At 39.9% G+C, this 20,766-nt stretch overlaps 1 protein-coding gene across 2 annotated transcripts in view; it reads left to right on the plus strand.

The window, feature by feature from the left end:
• Nucleotides 1-237: 237 nt before the first annotated feature.
• C1H3orf33 (chromosome 1 C3orf33 homolog) overlaps nucleotides 238-20,766 on the plus strand; it is a 29,600-nt gene continuing 9,071 nt past the window's right edge. The window contains exons 1-3 of one of the 2 annotated variants that reach the window (XM_070374365.1): nucleotides 238-581; nucleotides 2,441-2,500; nucleotides 5,336-5,483. In XM_070374365.1, coding sequence (XP_070230466.1) covers nucleotides 468-581; nucleotides 2,441-2,500; nucleotides 5,336-5,483 — 322 coding nt within the window. In that variant the 5' untranslated portion in view covers nucleotides 238-467. Of the gene's footprint in view, nucleotides 582-656; nucleotides 1,033-2,440; nucleotides 2,501-5,335; nucleotides 5,484-20,766 lie in introns of those variants that run through there. The other variant, XM_070374372.1, reaches the window with a different exon arrangement.

Genomic DNA, 20,766 nt, shown 5'->3' on the forward strand with positions numbered 1-20,766 from the left:
ATCTGATATTTAGCTTAGGAAGCAACTGTGACAACTTGAAAATACAATTCAAATATAAGGAATACACATTTTAATATATTTGGGAGCAGGTGTAAGAATGGTCTACTTCAATTTTCTTTCTTGTGTGGCACATGCTACCTACACTGAGTTAAGCGAGTTGAACTGATCATCTTCCATCAGCATGCCCTGTAATCCTGCAGCTCGCATCCCCTAACGACAGATATCTCTCGCGCTGTGGGAAAACCTCGTGTAAATACTGGAGGATCACTGTAAAGACGTCTTCTAACTGGTCGGGAGGACCGCCCCCAGCCGCTTCTTGGTTGCTGAGACCCCGACCCGAAGGTCGGCTCGCGAGGCGCCCCCTCTAGCCGCAGGAGCTTGGATCCCGCCATCCGCCCGCCCGCGGAGAGCGGCGCCCCCTGTCGTCCGGTCGAGGAGGCGGCGCCCGCTCCCGGGAGGCCGGGAACATGGCGGGGCAGTCCGCGACCCCGGCCACACCGCCGCCCAACCGGGACGGAGCAGCGCCCAACGTGGTGGCGCGGATCTCGCAGTGGGCCGACGACCACCTGCGCCTCGTCCGGGTACTGCAGGCCGGGCGGTGGTGGGCGCGGGCCGCGCAGCGCCAGGCTGAAGGAGACGCGTCCTGGGGGAGGCCCGGGCAGCGGCGGAGGGCCGCCGGGTCGGGGCGGCGTGTGCGGGGCGGCGGGGGCGCGCGGCCTGGCGGGGCTGCCGCGACCCCATCACTGCCTTGACCGTGCTGGGCGCCGGGATGCCTCCGAGGGGAAGCTGCAGCCCAGCTCTGGGCGCCAGCGGGGCCATTGGAGCAGTTGGGGAGGGGCGGGCAGTTTGAAAAAGGCGGGGCGTCGCAGGCGACCAGGGGAGAGAAGATTGTGACTAAGCCCTGGTGGTGATTTCTTTCTTTGTAACAAAGAATCAAGGGGGCTGCCTGCTTCGTGGATGATGTGGAAATTGCTGAAATGGAGGAGTTGGGATAAATGATTTGTTGGGGAAATCTACAGAGCTTTTTGCAAGGTGAAATTGAAGATGCCTATTAGACTTCTAATGGAGATGTGTGAACTTGAAGGTGGTCATTAGACTTCCCAACGTAGCTTAGGTGTTCTAGGCAACTGGATACAGGAATCATGTCCTGAAGGGAGATCAGAACGGGAATCTGGGAGTGGGCTGCATAATACCTTAAGTATTTAAAGTGTAAATAAACCTTATAGTATTTTAGTATTATTATAGAAAACTAGTATTCAAAGCTTGGATGACTTCGAGCGAGTCAGAAAAGCTCCTGAAAAAGCTCTAGGACTGAGACCTGAGGGCCTCTCGAACATTTAGAATTTGGAGACTGAAAAGGAGATCAGAAAAGACTCGGAGGGAACAGACAGAGGGGAAGAGGAATATCAAGAAAACCAAGTGTGCTAGAAGCCAAACGAAGAGAATGTTTTCAGATGGGAGAATTCTGCTGAGAAGTTGAGTAGGCTCATTATGTTTGCAAATACTTGGCAGCCAAAGTGCCAGGACCATGTCTATTTTCACTCACCAGGACTGCAGCTCAATGCTGAGACCGCAGCTCACTCACCTGCAGCTCAGTCCTGAGAACAGTGCCTGCCACTTATGTTAAACATAAATATGTTTAACATTAATGAATTGTATACATATATGTGTGTATATGTGTACACAGAAACACGGATGTTAATTGACAAGGCCTTGGTTCTTCCAATTAAGCAGGAAGAGATGCACTGGTTAATTTCAAATAAAAAAATAACCTCATCAGGATTGGGAGAGCAAACAGTATTTAAATTAGTGTATGGATGTTTTATTCCAAATAATACAATCACAGAATGTACTCTTGTATATATATATACAATACATATAATCATCTCTTATATGCTTAGTTGTGTTTATTGAAGGAAAGCACGTTAGATTACCACTGTTGGTGAGGGAGTTGCAGGATCCTTATTAATTAAACTTTAGATCGATTTCAGTTTAAATGAAATACATTGCTATGATTTTCCTGACTGTTTGCCTCATCTGTTTCCCAAGTGCTGTGTTTTATGGTATCGGTAATAAAGTTTTCTACTAAATACTTTAATTCCACCTGCAGACTTAGGGTTATGGAGTTCCTATGGGCCTTGCACAAACAGTATTAATATTAGACTGATTCATTCAAGGGACTCATGGTTAAAGCAATACAATCAATAGAAAACAGTACAGTATTATGTATATAATTACTGTGTGTACTAGATTGGGAGAAAAAGGGGAAGATTAATGGGTGGTGGGCAGTTGGTTTTTTTGGAAGAAGTGGGCCTTAGTTGAAGGATAAGCCTTATTTGAGAAGTTAGGTATAAGGGATGACTTTTTTTCCTGCCTTCTATTTAGTACTTTCAGTATTGTGAATAATAATTAGAATTAATCATAAAATCTCTTTCTAAAGAACATCAGCACTGTAATGGCCATGGCCGGAGTAATGTTACTTCTAAGAAGTGTTCGACTGGTAAGTTAAAAAATTAAGACATTATGATAAGCACTAGACAGTTAATTTCTCTCACTTCAGATGATTTTTATCTTAACATGGGTATCATTTTGTTATTCATATTAGAAGCTTTTAAATAACATTTTAGAACAGTGAACGTACTTTAAGATGTTGGTTTAAAAATAACACATCCACAGGGTTTTATGGAAAGAATTGCACAACCTGTTGTTCCATAATGACTTTTCTTCATGCTTGAAATAAATAATCACTAAATTTGCATTTTAGATGCTGAAGAATATCTCAAAAATGTTTTTTGTAGCGGTTTTAGGTTTAAATTGAGTTATGTCCCTTTGAACTAAATAATTTATGCTTATTTAGTGTGTTTTTTTGCCCTTTCAAAAAGTATTTTAATAACAGACATTTTGGAAATGTATTTGATAATTCAGGATTTACAAGTACTTTTAATATACCTGATTGTTGTCATAGGATGTCATTTCAGTGTCATGTTATGAACTGGAATAGATATATTGCTTCTGTATATATTTATTTCCTATACTTATCTCTATATTGTTTTGTATTATCATTGACTACACCTTGTTACCATACTACATTTTTTCCAACTGTTGCCTTTACACCCAGACTCCGATTTCAGAACTTTTGTCTTTTTTCCCTCTTTTTTTTTAACACCTTGAACTCACTTTTTTAAAGCTGAGATGTAATTGTCCTATAGTGCTGCCTAGGTTTAAGGTGTCCAGTATAATGATTTGACTTACATACCTCAGGAAATGATTACCACAGTAAGTTCAGTGAACCTCCATCATCTCATATAGATACAAAATTAAATAAACAGAAAACAATTTTTTTCCTTGTGATGAGAACTCTTAGGATTTACTTTCATGTATAACAATTTTCATGTATAACATACAGTATTATTAATTATATTACTCATGTTGTACATTACACCCCTAGTATTTATTTATCTTATAACTGGAAGTTTGTATCTTTCAAGTTCTCCCTCCATCTCCTACCTCTCATAACTGCAAATCTGATATGATTTTTTTTATGAGTTTGTTTTTGAAGTAAAATTGACCTACAACACTATGTTACTTCCTGTTACACAACATAGTGATTTGATATTTCTATACATTTCAAAATGATCACAAGTCTGTCACTCTACAGAGATTCTGCATAATTACTGACTGTATTCTCCATGCTGTACGCTTCCTACCTGTGACTCACTTATTTTATAACTAGTCCCATAAAGACTTTGTAGTGTACTTGCTAAGAGCAGGATACTTTTCCTCCATAATCACATTAATATTTTTGCATCTAATAAATTTAACATTTTTGTAGTAATTTCTAAAATCCAGTTAACATTCATGTTTATCTCTTGAAAATATCCTTTGTAGCTGTTTTTTCTCCCAGTCTTAAGTTTCAGTCAAGGATCATGCACTGTATTTGGTTGTCATGTCTCTTTGGTCTCCTTCAGTCTAGACTTTTACGCCCACTTTAATTTTTGTCTCTCATGACACTGTGATTTTGAAGAGGCCGAGTTAGTCTTAGAGAATCTCCCACAGTCTGGATTTGTGTTTCCTCTGTAGATTTAGTGTGAGCAAGAAGGTGATGGAGTATGCTGCTTCCTGTTATGCTGCATCAGGAGACTCACAGTGTCTGTCTGTCCTAGAACATTATCACATCTAACATAATTAATAACCTCAGCATCATCTAATATCCAGACAATCTTAAGAATTCTTTGATTGTTTCAATGGTGTCTTTTTAAAAAAAAAGTAGGTGATCTATTCAAAGCAGGATTCTAATGGTCCATATATTGTGTTTGTTATATCTGTCTCATTTATTTTATAACAGTCTATACGCCCACTCGTTTTTTTTTTCCCCATAAGCCATTTATTTTTTAGAATAACCAAGTCATTTATCCCATTATTAATGTTCCACATTCTGGATTTGTCTGCTATAATGTTTTTCTTGTTTGGAAAAAAATTTTTTTAATGTTTAGACCAACTTTACTATCTTAGAAAGTTGGTTACTAGTTTATCCTTCTGCCTGTTACGAGGCTCTCACCCAGCCATGCTTATGAATTAAGCTTGTTTCTATAGTACTGTTAATGTGAAAGACACAGGTATAAAATGTTGAGTAACTCCAAGGTGTTAGGTATTTAAATAAATTTCTAATGTTGGCCTTTTTGGAGGGGAACAATTTCTCCTATGAGATTGAAAAATGAGGGCAAGAAACTTGTTGATTAGTAGTCTAACTTAAATGGCCTCAGTTTTGGCTAGGTTCTGGCAGGAGTTGCTGCTGTTGCTGTTTAGTTGCTAAATTGTGTCCAACTCTTTGTGACCCGGTGGACTATAGCCTGCAAGGCTCCTGTGTCTGGCATTTCCCAGGCAAGAATACTGGAGTGGGTTGCCATTTCCTTCTCCATCTCCCAGAGTACCTGTATGAATAGATAGTACATTTATAGAATGAGATAGTAACTTAACCAGTAAGATAGTAAGTTTAACCAGATTTGTGTAGTGCCAGGCACAGCTGTATGCTCACTGCTTCTTGATAAATTGTGTCACATTTTAAGGATGTAAGCTTTTCTAAAAGTGAGGAGTCTGTTTAATGTTCTCTATATAGTAGTCTCAAATAGTAAAACAATGACTAAAGGTTTCTAAAAATGTGCTTATAAACACCTCTGTTAAGTCTTTTAAAAATATTATTATAAAATTAAGAACCAAATTAAAAATGTTCAGTGGTTATTATGTCTTCTTTGAAATGTTTAGAGAATATAACATGCTTAATTTTAAAATGAAAATAGTAATAAAATGTTATACTTTTCTCCTTGTAAATCAACAGACATCAAAATTCACACGTTCTTCAGATATTCCAGTAGAATTTATAAGAAAGAATGTTAAACTACGAGGCCGACTACACCGAATAACTGAGAATGGTTTAGAGATTGAACATATTCCCATTGCTTTACCTGCTATATCTTCATGGAGAAGTAAGTAAGGCACAAAAATAATAGCACTAAATAACTATTTTAAAGTTCCTGTGTTAGAAGTTATTTTAAAATAGCAAAAAAAAGTCATTTTAATTTTTAATAACTCTCCATTGTCTATGAGAGAAAGTCCAAACTCTTAACTTACACAAATGAACTATTTATTTTTTTATTTAATTAATTAATTTATTTTAATTGGAGGCTAATTACTTTAAAATATTGTGGTGGTTTTTGCCATATATTCACATGAATCAGCTATGGGTGTACATGTGTTCCCCATCCTGAACCTCCCTCATACCTCCCTCCCCATCCCATCCCTCAAGGTCATCTCAGTGCACCAGCCCTGAGCACCCTGTCTCATGCATCGGACCTGGACTGGTGATCTGTTTCACATATGATAATATATTTGTTTCAATTCTGTTCTCTCAAATCATCCCACTCTTGCCTACTCCCACAGATTCCAAAAGTCTGTTCTGTACATCTGTGACTCTTTTACTATCTCACATATAGGGTCATTGTTACCATCTTTCTAAATTCAATACAGTATTGAATTGGTATATTGGTGTTTTTCTTTCTGACTTACTTCGCTCTGTATAATAGGCTCCAGTTTCATCTACCTCATTAGAACTGATTCAAATGCATTCTTTTTAGTATCTGAGTAATATTACATGAAATTAAAAGACACTTGCTCCTTGGAAGGAAAGTTATGACCAACCTAGAGAGCATATTAAAGAGCAGAGACATCGCTTTGCCAGCAAAGGTCCATCTAGTCAAGGTTATAGTTTTTCCAGTAGTCATTATGGATGTGAGAGTTGGACTATAAAGAAAGCTGAGCACCAAAGAATTGATGCTTTTGAACTGTGGTGTTGGAGAAGACTCTTGAGAGTCCCTTGGACTGCAAGGAGATCCAACCAGTCCATCCTAAAGGAGGTCAGTCCTGGGTGTTCATTGGAGGGACTGATGTTGAAGCTGAAACTCCAATACTTTGGCTACCTGATGTGGAGAGCTGACTTATTTGAAAAGACTCTGATGCTGGGAAAGATTGAGGGCAGGAGGAGAAGGGGATGACAGAGGATGAGATGGTTGGATGGCATCACTGACACAATGGACATGGGTTTGGGTGGATTCCGGGAGTTGGTGATGGACAGGGAGGCCTGGCATGCTGCAGTTCATGGGGTTGCAAAGAGTTGGACACGACTGAGCAACTGAACTGAACTGAACTGAATATTCCATTGTGTATATGTACCACAGCTTTCTTATCCATTCGTCTGCTGATGGACATCTAGGTTGCATCCATGTCCTGGCTATTGTGAACAGTGCTGCAATGAACATTGGGGTACACATGTTTCTTTCAATTCTGATTTCCTCGGTGTGTATGCCCAGCAGTGGGATTGCTGGGTCATATGACAGTTCTATTTCCGGTTTTTTAAGGAATCTCCACACTGTTCTCCATAGTGGCTGTACTAATTTTCATTCCTACCAACAGTGTAAGAGGGTTCCTTTTTCATCACACCCTCTCCAGCAGTTATTGTTTGTAGACTTTTTGATAGCAGCCATCCTGACTAGTGTGAGATGGTACCTCATTGTGGTTTTGATTTGCATTTCTCTGATAATGAGTGATGTTGAGCATCTTTTCATGTGTTTGTTAGCCATCTGTATGTCTTCTTTGGAGAACTGTCTGTTTAGTTCTTTGGCTCATTTTTTGATAAAGTCAGGTATTTTTCTGGAATTGAGCTGCAGGAGTTGCTTGTATATTTTTGAGGTTAATTCTTTGTCAGTTGCTTCATTTGCTATTATTTTCTCCCATTCTGAAGGCTATCTTTTCACCTTGCTTATGGTTTCCTTCATTGTGCAAAAGCTTTTAAGTTTAATTAGGTCCCATTTGTTTATTTTTGCTTTTATTTCCATTGCTCTGGGAGGAGGGAGGATCCTGCTATGATTTATGTCACAGAGTGTTTTGCCTATGTTTTCCTCTAGGAGTTTTATAGTTTCTGGTCTTATATTTAGATCTTTAATCCATTTTGAGTTTATTTTTGTGTATGGTGTTAGAAAGTGTTCTAGTTTCATTCTTTTACTAGTGGTTGACCAGTTTTCCCAGCACCACTTGTTAAAGAGATGGTCTTTTCTCTACTGTATATTCTTGCCTTCTTTGTCAAAGATAAGGTGTCCATAGGTGCATGGATTTATCTCTGGGCTTTCTATTTTGTTCCATTGATCTATGTTTCTGTCTTTGTTCCAGTGCCATACTGTCTTGATGACTGTAGCTTTGTAGTATAGCCTGAAGTCAAGCAGGTTAAATCCTCCAGTTCCATTCTTCTTTCTCAAGATTGCTTTGGCTATTTGAGGTTTTTTGTATTTCCATACAAATTGTGAAATTATTTGTTCTAGTTCTCTGAAAAACACTTTTGGTAGCTTGATAGGGATTGCACTGAATCTATAGATTGCTGGGTAGTATACTCATTTTCAGTATATTGATTCTTCTGATCCATGAACATGGTATATTTCTCCATCTATATGTGTCATCTTTGATTTCTTTCATCAGTGTTTTATACTTTTCTATATATAGGTCTTTTGTTTCTTTAGGTATATTTATTCCTAAGTATTTTATTCTTTTCATTGCAATGGTGAATGGAATTGTTTCCTTAATTTCTCATTCTGTTTTCTCATTGTTACTGTATAAGAATGCAAGGGATATCTGTGTGTTAATTTTATATCCTGCAACTTTACTATATTCATTGATTAGCTCTAGTAATTTTCTGGTAGAGTCTTTAGGGTTTTCTATGTAGAGGATCATGTCATCTGCAAACAGTGGGAGTTTTACTTCTTTTCTAATTTGGACTCCTTTTATTTCTTTTTCTTCTCTGATTGCTGGGGCTAAAACTTCCAAAACTATGTTGAATAGTAATGGTGAGAGTGGGCATCCTTGTCTTGTTCCTGATTTTAGGGGAAATGCTTTCAATTTGTCGCCATTGAGGATAATGTTTGCTGTGGGTTTATTATATATGGCTTTTATTATATTGAAGTATGTTCCTTCTATTCCTGCTTTCTGGAGGGTTTTTATTATAAACGGATGTTGAATTTTGTTAAAGGCTTTCTCTGCATCTATTGAGATAATCATATGGTTTTTATCTTTCAATTTGTTAATGTGGTGTATCACATTGATTTGCAAATATTGAAGAATCCTTGTATCCCTGGGATAAAGCCCACTTGGTTATGATGTATGATCTTTTTAATATGTTGTTGGATTCTGTTTGCTAGAATTTTGCTAAGGACTTTTGCATCTATGTTCATCAGTGATATTGGCCTGTAGTTTTTTTTTGTGGCATCTTTGTCTAGTTTTGGTATTAGGGTGATGGTGGCCTTATAGAATGAGTTTGGAAGTTTACTTTCCTCTGCAATTTTCTGGAAGAGTTTGAGTAGGATAGGTGTCAGCTCTTCTCTCAATTTTCGGTAGAATTCAGCTGTGAAGCCATCTGGTCCCAGGCTTTTGTTTGTTGGAAGATTTCTGATTACAGTTTCGATTTCTGTGCTTGTGATGGGTCTGTTACGATTTTCTATTTCTTCCTGGTTCAGTTTTGGAAAGTTATACTTTTCTAAGAATTTGTCCATTTCTTCCAAGTTGTCCATTTTATTGGCATATAGTTGCTGATAGTAGTCTCTTATCATCCTTTGTATTTCTGTGTTGTCTGTTGTGATTTCTCCATTTTCATGTCTAATTTTGTTGATTTGATTCTTCTCCCTTTTTTTCTTGATGAGTCTGGCTAATGGTTTGTCTATTTTATTTATCTTCTCAAAGAACAACCTTTTAGCTTTGTTGATTTTGGCTATGGTCTCCTTTGTTTCTTTTGCATTTATTTCTCCCCTAATTTTTATGATTTCTTTCCTTCTCCTAACCCTGGGGTGCTTCATTTCTTCTTTTTCTAGTTGTTTTAGGTGTAGAGTTAGGTTATTTATTTGATTTTTCTCCTGTTTCTTGAGGTAGGCTTGTATTGCTATGAACCTTCACCTTAGCACTGATTTTACTGAATCCCATAGGTTTTGGGTTGTTGTGTTTGCATTTTGATTCATTTCTATGCATATTTTGATTTGTTTTTTGATTTCTTCTGTGATTTGTTGGTTATTCAGAAGTATGTTGTTTAGCCTCCATATGTTTGTATTTTTAATAGTTTTTTTCCTGTAGTTGACATCTAATCTTACCGCATTGTGATCAGAAAAGATGCTTGAGATGATTTCAATTTTTTTGAATTTACCAAGGCTAGATTTATGGCCCAGGATGTGATCTATCCTGGAGAATGTTCCATGTGCACTTGAGAAAAAGGTAAAATTCATTGTTTTAGGGTGAATTGTCCTATAGATATCAATTAGGTCTAACTGGTCCATTATATCATTTAAAGTTTGTGTTTCCTTGCTAATTTTCTGTTTAGTTGATCTATCTGTAGGTGTGAGTGAGGTATTAAAGTCTCCCACTATTATTGTGTTACTGGTAATTTCCCCTTTCATACTTGTTAGCATTTGCCTTACATTCTGTGGTGCTCCTATGTTGGGTGCATATATATTTATAATTGTTATATCTTCTTCTTGGATTGATCCTTTGATCATTATGTAGTGTCCTTCTTTGTTTCTTTCCACAGCCTTTATTTCAAAGTCTATTTTATCTGATATGAGTATTGCTACTCCTACTTTCTTTTGGTTTCCATTTGCGTGAAATATCTTTTTCCAGCCCTTCACTTTCAGTCTGTATGTGTCCCTTGTTTTCAGGTGGGTCTCTTGTAGACAACATATATAGGGGTCTTGTTTTTGTCTCCATTCAGCCAGTCTTTGTCTTTTGGTTGGGGCATTCAACTCATTTACACTTAAGGTAATTATTGATAAGTATGATCCTGTTGCCATTTATTTTGTTGTTTTGGGTTCGAGATTATAAACCTTTTCTCTGTTTCCTGTCTAGAGAAGATCCTTTAGCATTTGTTGAAGAGCTGGTTTGGTGGTGCTGAATTCTCTGAGCTTTTGCTTGTCTGTAAAGCTTTTGATTTCTCCTTCATATTTGAATGAGATCCTTGCTGGGTACAGTAATCTGGGTTGTAGGTTTTTCTGTTTCATCACTTTAAGTATGTCCTGCCATTCCTTTCTGGCCTGAAGAGTTTCTGTTGAAAGATCAGTTGTTATCCTTATGGGGATCCCCTTGTGGGTTAATTGTTGTTTGTTTTTCCCTTGCTGCTTTTAATATTTGTTCTTGTGTTTGATCTTCATTAATTTGATTAATATGTGTCTAGGGGTATTTTGCCTTGGGTTTATCCTGTTTGGGACTCTCTGGGTTTCTTGGACTTGGGTGGCTATCTCCTTCCCTATTTTAGGAAAGTTTTCAACTATTATCTCCTCAAGTATTTTCTCATGGCCTTTCTTTTTGTCTTCTTCTGGGACTCCTATGATTCAAATGTTGGGGCATTTCACATTGTCCCAGAGGTCACTGAGGTTGTCCTCGTTTCTTCTAATTCTTTTTTCTTTTTTCCTCTCTGCTTCATTTATTTCCACCATCTATCTTTCACCTCACTTATCCTATCTTCTGCCTCAGTTATTCTACTGTTGCTTCCCTCCAGAGTGCTTTTGATCTCAGTTATTGCATTATTCATTATTGATTTACTCTTTTTTATTTCTTCTAGGTCCTTGTTAAACTTTTCTTGCATCTTCTCAATCCTTGTCTCCAGACTATTTATCTGTAACTCCATTTTGTTTTCAAGATTTTGGATCATTTTTACTATCATTATTCTGAAATCTTTTTCAGGTAAGCTCCCTATCTCCTCCTCTTTTGTTTTGTTTGGTGGGCTTTTATCATGTTCGTTTACCTGCTGAATATTTCTCTGCCTTTTCATCTTGTTTAGCTTGCTGTGTTTGGGGTGACCTTTCTGTATGCTGGAAGTTTGTGTGTTCCTCTTTATTGTGGAGGTTACTCTCTGTGGGTAGGGTTGGACAAGTGGCTTGTCAAGGTTTCCTGGTTAGGGAAGCTTGCATTGGTGTTCTGGTGGTGCAGCTGGATCTCTTCTCCCTGGAGTGCAATGAAGTGTCCAGTAGTGAGTTTTGAGGTGTCTGTGGGTTTGGTGTGACTTTTGGCCACCTGTATTTTCGTGCTCAGGGTTATGTTCCTGCATTGTTGGAGAATTAGCCTGGTATGTCTTGCTCTGAAACTCGTTGGCTCTTGGTTGGACCTTGGTTTCAGTGTAGGTATGGAGGCTTTTGGATGAGCTCTTGTCAATTAATGTTCCCTGGAGTCAGGAGTTTTCTGGTATTCTCAAGTTTTGGATTTAAACCTCCTACCTCTGGCTTTCAGTCTTATTCTTACAGTAGCCTCAATTCTTCTCCATCCATACAGCACTGATGATAAAACATCTAGGTTAATGCTGAAAAGATTCTCTACAGTGAGAGACACCCAGAGTGGGTCCCAGAGTTTCATGGAGAAGAGAAGAGGGAGGAGGAAGATATAGGTGACCAGGAGGACAAAAGGGGGAATCCAAAGGGGAGAGAGCAGTCTAGCCAGTAATCAATTCCCTATTTGCTCTCCAAGTCTGGAATACTCAGAGAGGTTCACAGAGTTCCATAGAGAAGAGAAGAGGGAGGAAGGAGATAGAGGTTACCAGGAGGAGAGGAGGGGCAGTCAAAAGGAGAGAGACCAATCTAGCCAGTGATCAGTTCCCTAAGTGTTCTCCACAGCCTGGAACACCCAAAGATATTCACAGAGTTAAGTAGAGAAGAGAATGGGGAGGGAGGAGGTAGAGGTGACCTGGGGGAGAAAAAGGAGAGTCAAAAGGGGAGAGAGCAATTAAGCCAGTAATCACACCCCTAAGTAAAAATGGGTACTGAAGATTGGATTCTTAAAGGTACAAAATTGATAACAAATACCAAAAAGCAAAGATTAAAAATCTAGAGTAGAAGTTAGATTCTCAAAAATACAGTATTAAAAAAATAAAACAAAATCACAAAAGTTATAAAATATATATATATATATGAAATTTGCTTTAAAAATAGGGTCTTTTTTTTGCAAGGTAATAGGTTTTAAAAATGAAAATTAAAGGAGTAATAAAGAACTTAAAAATTAAAAAATGACAATAGTAGAATCTTTGGCTGCAGAGAATATAATCAGTTTGATTTCGGTGTTGACCATCTGGTGATGTCCATCTGTAGAATCTTCTCTTGTGTTGGAAGAGGGTGTTTGGCTATGACCAGTGCGTTCTCTTGGCAAAACTCTATTAGCCTTTGCCCTGCTTCATTCTGTACTCCAAGGCCAAATTTGCCTGTTACTCTAGGTGTTTCTTGACTTCCTACTTTTGCATTCCAGTCCCCTGTAATGAGAAGGACATCTTTTTTGGGTGTTAGTTCCAGAAGGTCTTGTAGGTCTTCATAGAACCGTTCAACTTCAGCCTCTTCAGCGTTACTGGTTGGGGCATAGGCTTGGATTACTGTGATATTGAATGGTTTGCCTTGGAAAGGAACAGAGATCATTCTGTCGTTTTTGAGATTGCATCCAAGTACTGCATTTCAGACTCTTTAGTTGACCATGATAGCTACTCCATTTCTTCTAAGGGATTCCTGCCCACAGTAGTAGAAATAATGGTCATCTGAGTTAAATTCACCCTTTCCAGTCCATTTCAGTTCGCTGATTCCTAGAATGTTGATGTTCACTCTTGCCATCTCCTGTTTGATCACTTCCAATTTGCCTTGACTCATGGACCTGACATTCCAGGTTCCTATACAATATTGCTCTTTACAGCATTGGACCTTGCTTCTATCACCAGTCATGTCTACTACTGGGTATTGTTTTTGCTTTGGCTCCATCCCTTCATTCTTTCTGGAGTTATTTCTCCATTGATCTCCAGTAGCATATTGGATACCTACTGACCTGGGGAGTTCCCCTTTCAGTATCCTATCATTTTGCCTTTTCATATTGTTCGTGGGGTTCTCAAGGCAAGAAAACTGAATTGGTTTGCCATTCCCTTCTCCAGTGGACCACATTCTGTCAGACCTCTCCAACATGACCCTCCCATCTTGGGAGGCCCCACACGGCATGGCTTAGTTTCGCTGAGTTAGACAAGGCTGTGGTCCATGTGATCAGATTGGCTAGTTTTCTGTGATTATGGTTTCAGTGTGTCTGCCCTCTGATGGAGAAGCTCTACAGTCAGCAAAAACAAGACTGGGAGCTGACTGTGGCTCAGATCATGAACTCCTTATTGCCAAATTCAGATTTAAATTGAAGAAACTTGGGAAAACCACTAGACCATACAGGTATGACCTAAATCAAATCCCTTATGATTATACAGTGGAAGTGAGAAATAGATTTAAGGGACTAGATCTGATAGACAGAGTGCCTGATGAACTATGGATGGAGGTTCGTGACATTGTACAGGAGACAGGGATCAAGACCATCCCCATGGAAAAGAAATGCAAAAAAGCAAAATGGCTGTCTGAGGAGGCCTTACAAATAGCTGTGAAAACAAGCGAAAAGCAAAGGAGAAAAGGAAAGATATAAGCATCTGAATACAAAGTTCAAAGAATAGCAAGGAGAGATAAGAAAGCCTTCCTCAGCGATCAATGCAAAAAATAGAGGAAAACAATAGAATGGGAAAGACTAGAGATCTCTTCAAGAAAATCAGAGATACCAAGGGAACATTTCATGCAAAGATGGGCTCAATAAAGGACAGAAATCGTATGGACCTATCAAAAGCAGAAGATATTAAGTATAGGTGGCAAAAATACACAGAACAATTGTACAAAAAAGATCTTCACGACCCAGATAATCACGATGGTGTGATCACTCACCTAGAACCAGACATCCTGGAATGTGAAGTCAAGTGGGCATTAGAAAGCATGACTATAAACAAAGCTAGTGGAGATGATGGGATTCCAGTTGAGCTCTTTCACGTCCTGAAAGATGATGCTGTGAAAGTGCTGCACTCAGTATCCCAGCAAATTTGGAAAACTCAGCAGTGGCCACAGGACTGGAAAAGGTCAGTTTTCATTCCAATCCCAAAGAAAGGCAATGCCAAAGAATACTCAAACTACAGCACAATTGCACTCATCTCATACACTAGTAAAGTAATGCTCAAAATTTTCCAAGCCAGGCTTCAGCAGTACATGAACCATAAACTTCCAGATGTTCAAGCTGGTTTTAGAAAAGGCAGAGGAACCAGAGATCAAATTGCCAACATCCGCTGGATCAATGAAAATGCCAAGAGAGTTCCAGAAAAACATCTATTTCTGCTTTATTGACTATGCCAAAGCCTTTGACTGTGTGGACCACAATAAACTGTGGAAAATTCTAAAAGAGATGGGAATACCAGACCACCTGACCTGCCTCTTGAGACACCCGTATGCAGGTCAGGAAACAACAGTTAGAACTGGACATGGAGCAACAGACTGGTTCCAAATAGGAAAAGGAGTACGTCAAGGCTATATATTGTCACCCTGCTTATTTAACTTCTATGCAGAGTACATCATGAGAAACGCTGGGCTGGAAGAAGCACAAGCTGGAATCAAGATATTTCTCAAGCTGGGAGAAATATCAATAACCTCAGATATGCAGATGACACTACCCTTATGGCAGAAAGTGAAGAGGAACTCAAAAGTCTCTTGATGAAAGTGAAAGAGGAGAGTGAAAAAGTTGGCTTAAAGCTCAACATTCAGAAAACTAAGATCATGGCATCTGGTCCCATCACTTCATGGCAGATAGATGGGGAAACAGTGGAAACAGTATCAGACTTTATTTTTGGGGGCTCCAAAATCACTGCAGATGGTGATTGCAGCTATGAAATTAGAAGACGCTTACTCCTTGGAAGGAAAGTTATGACCAACCTAGATAGCATATTGAAAAGCAGAGATATTACTTTGCCAACAAACATCCGTCTAGTCAAGGCTGTGGTTTTTCCAGTGGTCGGTCATGTATGGATGTGAGAGTTGAACTGTGAAGAAAGCTGAGCGCCGAAGAATTTATGCTTTTGAACTGTTGTATTGGAGAAGACTCTTGAGAGTCCCTTGGACTGCAAGGAGATCCAACCAGTCCATCCTAAAGGAGATCAGTCCTGGATGTTCATTGGAGGGACTGATACTGAAGCTGAAACTCCAATATTTTGGCCACTTCATGCGAAGAGTTGACTCATTGGAAAAGACTCTGATGCTGGGAGGGATTAGGGGCAGGAGGAGAAGGGGACGACAGAGGATGACATGGCTGGATGACATCACCGACTCGATGGACATGAGTTTGAGTGAACTCTGGTAGTTGGTGATAGACAGGGAGGCCTGGTGTGCTGTGATTCTTGGGGTTGTAAAGAGTTGGACACGACTGAGCGACTGAACTGAACTGAATAGTATAATATGTCTAGGAATTTCTCTGGAGCTGTTGAGGGCAATGGGGTCAGTTCAGTTTCAGACAGGTCCTTGTTCCAGCTTATACTTCCCAAGGTCTATATGTCCCTTCCAGTGTAGCCAATGCTAACTACAGGGTTTTAATCTGTTGCACCTGTCACTTCCAAAGCGGTTCCCTCTTATTTGTTTATTTTGGCTTCCTCTGTTTGCAAGTCTCTTCAGTATCTAACTTCTGCCCTGACCCAAGAGGGCGAAGGTGGTCATTTATTTAGGCTTACTTGTTCAGTTGTGCTGTGGGGAGGCTGGAACGCTGCAAACAAATATCACTGGTGTGTGTGGGGAGTGCTTGCAGTGACTTGGCCACACTGGGTTTGTCCCCACTGATGGTGTGTGTGTGCTTTCCCATCTACACTGCTCAGGCTCTAGGTTGCTCTGCAGGGGAACTGTCTAAGGTGGGCCCTGGGTTGCGTGCACTTCCTATGTCTAAGCCACTCAGGTTCAGGTTCTTGGGTACTCCACAAAGGCACTCAGTTGGGCCAGTGTTTTGTGCCCTTCCCAGGTCCGAGCAGCTCAGGCGACCAGGTGCTTGTCAAGCGCACACTCCCCATGGGTGGCGCGTCTTGTCACCTCCCCTGTCCCAGCCGCTCGGTTTCCTGGGTGTGCAGCGGGAGTGCCATCTCAGGTGTGCTGTGTGTCTCCTCTGGGGAGCTGATCTCTGGCTGCGACCCCCCTGGCGGATGTCAACCATCCAGGATCCCAGGAAGATTTGGTTAGCAACTGGGAGCCTGCTCACAGTTTGGTAGAGGATGCCGTCTCTGGGGCCAAGTTTGCCCCTTGCCTTCTGGCTCTGGCTGGGGCCCGCCTGCCTCCCTGCCTCCGGCGGGGATGGGCCAGTGCACTGCTGGCTAGCTCTCCTCTGGTATTCGCTCAGTCCTTTGTTCTGTGAGTGGCCTGGCGGTGCCGTAGGTTAGAGGTTTTTGTGGGAAAGTTCTCTCTCTCTCTCTCTCTGCTCTTTGTTTTTTTTTCTCTCTGGCTATCCCACAGTTTGGGTTGCTATCTCATGTTAGCTCCCTCAGATTGCCCTCAGGGCATTCAGGCCCGGTCCTTACCCTAAGCAGTGCAGCCTGAGCCTCGCTGTTCAGCCCCCGCTTGCTGGTGGCAAATGCAAGCGTCTGGGGTACTTCTTCACTGGGAGTTGCTGTTAGGGGCATAATCTATGGGTTTTATTTATTTATTTTTTCCTCCCAGTTATGTTGCCCTCTGAGATTCCAAAACTCCCCAGGATGGGTCTCTGTCCCTAAATCTTTTGTCTCTCCTTTTATCTTTTATATTTTGTCCTACCTCCTTTCGAAGACAATGGATTGCCTTTCTGGGTGCCTGGTGTCCTCCGCCAGCGTTCACAAGTTGTTTTGTGGTATTTGCTCAGTGTTCAAATGATCTTTTGATGAATTTGTCGGGGAGAAAGTAGTCTCCCCGTCCTATTCCTCCACCATCTTAGGACCGCCCCCCACAAACGAACTATTTAATTTGGTTCCAGATTTCTTTTCTTCCTTCCCTCCTTTTTTCACTTAGCTACTCAGGCATTCAAACATTTATTCCACAAATACTGAACACACATTATGTTCTAGGTCCTAGCTAGCTGTACATGCTGAGTGAAACAAACAAGACCACTCTACCCCTTGGAGCTTACAGTCCAGGTGGAAGATGGGCAACAAAAAAATGAAAAATTGTCCTAAGGGCTATGAAGAAAAGGATCAGGGTGTAGGATGAGCGTTACTGGAGCTTTTATGAAGAGGGAATCCACATATATGGTGGTCAGAGAAGGCCTCATCAGAGGCCTGGAGAATGGGAAGGAGCTGGCTAGGAAGAACATGCGTGGGGATGAGCCCGGCTCTTTTGGTAAGGCACGTGAAGGCTCATGTGGCTGGAGCATAGGGAAGAAGGGGACAAGAGACACCAAAGAGGTTGGAGAATTGGGCAGAGTCCAGAGCTTGCTGCTGCAATTCCCTTTTCTCCCTGCTTCTCAGCAAAGACCACAGCCACACAGACCTTCCTGCTGCTTCCATGTGTTCTCATGCCCTGGGCATAGATCTTTTCCAAATGCCTGAGCGTCTGTGGATTCTTTTTGTTTGTTTTTTCTCTTTTTCTTTACTATGTGGCATGTGTCATCTTAGTTCCCCAACTAGGGATTGAACCTGTACCCCCTCCACTGCAAGCATGGAGTCTGAACCACTGGACAACCAGGGAAGTCCCAGTCTGTGGATTCTTTAGGTTCTAGCTCAAACTTCAGCTCTTTTGTGAAGCTCTCCTTAACTCCCAAGCAGAACTGGCCTCTTTCTTTCCTATGCCCCAAGCAATTTATACATACTGCAATTACAGTACTAAAACACATTTTCCTGTAATTATGTATCTAGGTTTATATCCTTCTATTGAACTATGAGCCCCTAGTGGGCAGGGAACTTTTCTTATCTAATTATTCACAGTCCCTAGAAAAATAATTTTTAGCCAACAGAGACTTGGCAAAATTGTCAAATGATTTAATTGAGTCATATTTAAAGATCTCCTTAATATTATTTTAATGTTTTAAAGAAAGTTCTTATTTCTTTAACCTGAGATGAATGAATCTCACTCTTCAATTGACATATGGCTATAAAGGAATAAGGTTGATTTTTTTTACCTCAAGCACACCTGACATGATTGATTTTATTTCTTAACAAATCAAGCAGAACTTACACAACTTACAACAGTCATTTGAATGACTGTTGTTCCCTAAAGAAAGATTACTTGGGATGTTTATTTGTTGGCCATTTCAGCTCTAAGCATGGTTTATACTTCTCAGTTGTTGTAATAATGCAGTAGTAATTTAAATCTCTCCTGTCGGAAATAGTGATGATTTTTTAGTGCTTAGACAGCAAGGCCATCGGTGCATTGCACAACTCCAGGGTTGGTATTCACCAGGTATCTGTCCTGAAAGGTGTGCAATGCCACAGCACTTTAATTGCTATATTAGAGTGCTATAATTGCTATAATATTAGTGTATTATTAGTATATACATCAAATAATAATGTTTGTCAACTTGGTACAATCAAAATTTTAAAGCTAAAAGGAAACTTACTTCCCCTACTTATTTTAATATTTTCTGTAGAAGTTAAAGGTCATTTATGCAGCCATCTCTGTAACAGTTGATGGAACTAAAGATAGAAAATAGATTCTTTGCTACCCAGTCCACAACTTTGTGTATTGAGTTGCAAAAATTAAAGAAACAGACACACTGACAGATGCTAACCAGTACAAATGTAATGATAGTGTTAATACTTTTTGTAACTGACATAAATTGTTCATTTAAAAAAATCTTTATTTATTTGGCTACGTCAAGTCTTAGTTGGGGCATGCGGACTCTAGTTGAGGCATGCAGGCTTAGTTTGTCCCACTTAGTCATGTGGGATCTTAGATCCCTGACCAGGGATTGGACCTGTGTCCCCTGCATTGCAAGGCAGGTTCTTACCAGAGAAGTCCCCAAATTGTTCATGTTAAAGAGATCAATTTGCATTTACATTGGTTAAACCTGTTTACCTATAAAACAGTTATAGAATCTAGAAGTTGCTTTCCAAGCACTATTTTGAATGACATAATAAGATGTTAGAGCATAATCTTGTTCATTTAAGAATAGCTATTAATTGAAAGCTCCTTATGTTCCTTTCACTGTTTTTACTACCTGGTCTATAGGATAGAGATGGACTTTTGATTTTATTGTAAGGAGGGCTAAGATTCAGGCCCCCCAGATTGAGGCCATTCTAACCAAATGGTTGGGCTCAGATAACTACATCAGAGTAGTCTGTGTGGCGTAGTTGAACGTGTTTGGTGTAGAGAGCTTGTGTTCTGTTTCCAGTTCAGCCAATGGTTTCCACCACTATCAAACAAGAGAATCATCACATTTCCAAGACTCCTTCCTCATGACTATTTTGTGATATCCTTGCCTTCCATGATCTTATCTTTGGTTTATATGATGAGGCAAACACACAGAGCTGAAAATTTTTATGAAGTGAAACTCTTAGAACACTTCATTTCTTCAGTAGATGTTTACTGAAGACCTGCTCTATTGCTGCAGTTTCAGTATACAGTGGCAAACAATGGATGTGAGCCTATGGTAGTCAGAAAACCTGCAGTCTAGTGATACTATTTCAAAGCTTCTCCTATTCCTAATAGTAAATTTTACCATTTACCTAATGGTAAAAAATAATCTTTTTGATATATGTGATATACCTATCTCATGAAATTGTCCACTGTCATGAATCCATTTATAATATTTATTTATTCAGTCATTTATTATTTCTGTTGTAAGGTTGTGGAATCTGAGTTCCCAGACCAGAGATTGAACCCAGGCTTCCATAATGAAAGTGCAGAATCCTAGCCGCTAAACCACCAGGAAACTTCTTGATTTTTAATATTCTGTAAATCTAGGGGATGAATCAGTTGTTTTGGGATCAAGTACTATCTTTCTAAAAACCTTAGGAATATTAAGTTGTGAAGTTTCCTACCCATCTGATAGAACATAAATGTAACAAAGTCCTTAGTGGTGGTTTACCTGAGTATTCATCTTATGTCTGCAGTTTTCTCCAGGTGCCCATGGTCTTTCCCTTACTTGACATGCTCACTCCCATTCCTCCCTGTGCCTCTCTGTGTTCATTCTGCAAAACCCAAGCCGTACACTTTTCATGGAGTGCTGTTGGGCTCCTCCACTGGAGCCCGTTTTGCTGTGCCCTTATAATCCTTGGCATTGTGTCATCCTACCCAGTATGAATTAGGTTTTTTAAAAGTATATATGTAAAAGATTTATTGAAGAGCTGGAAAGACAGGGATTCACACAAAGCTAAAATTAGAAATCATAAATATTAAAAGTAACCTCTCCTTTTTCAAGAAAACTTCAATTGTTTGGGCA

This window comes from Bos mutus, chromosome 1 (genome assembly GCF_027580195.1).
Source record: "Bos mutus isolate GX-2022 chromosome 1, NWIPB_WYAK_1.1, whole genome shotgun sequence".
Lineage (NCBI taxonomy): Eukaryota > Metazoa > Chordata > Mammalia > Artiodactyla > Bovidae > Bos > Bos mutus.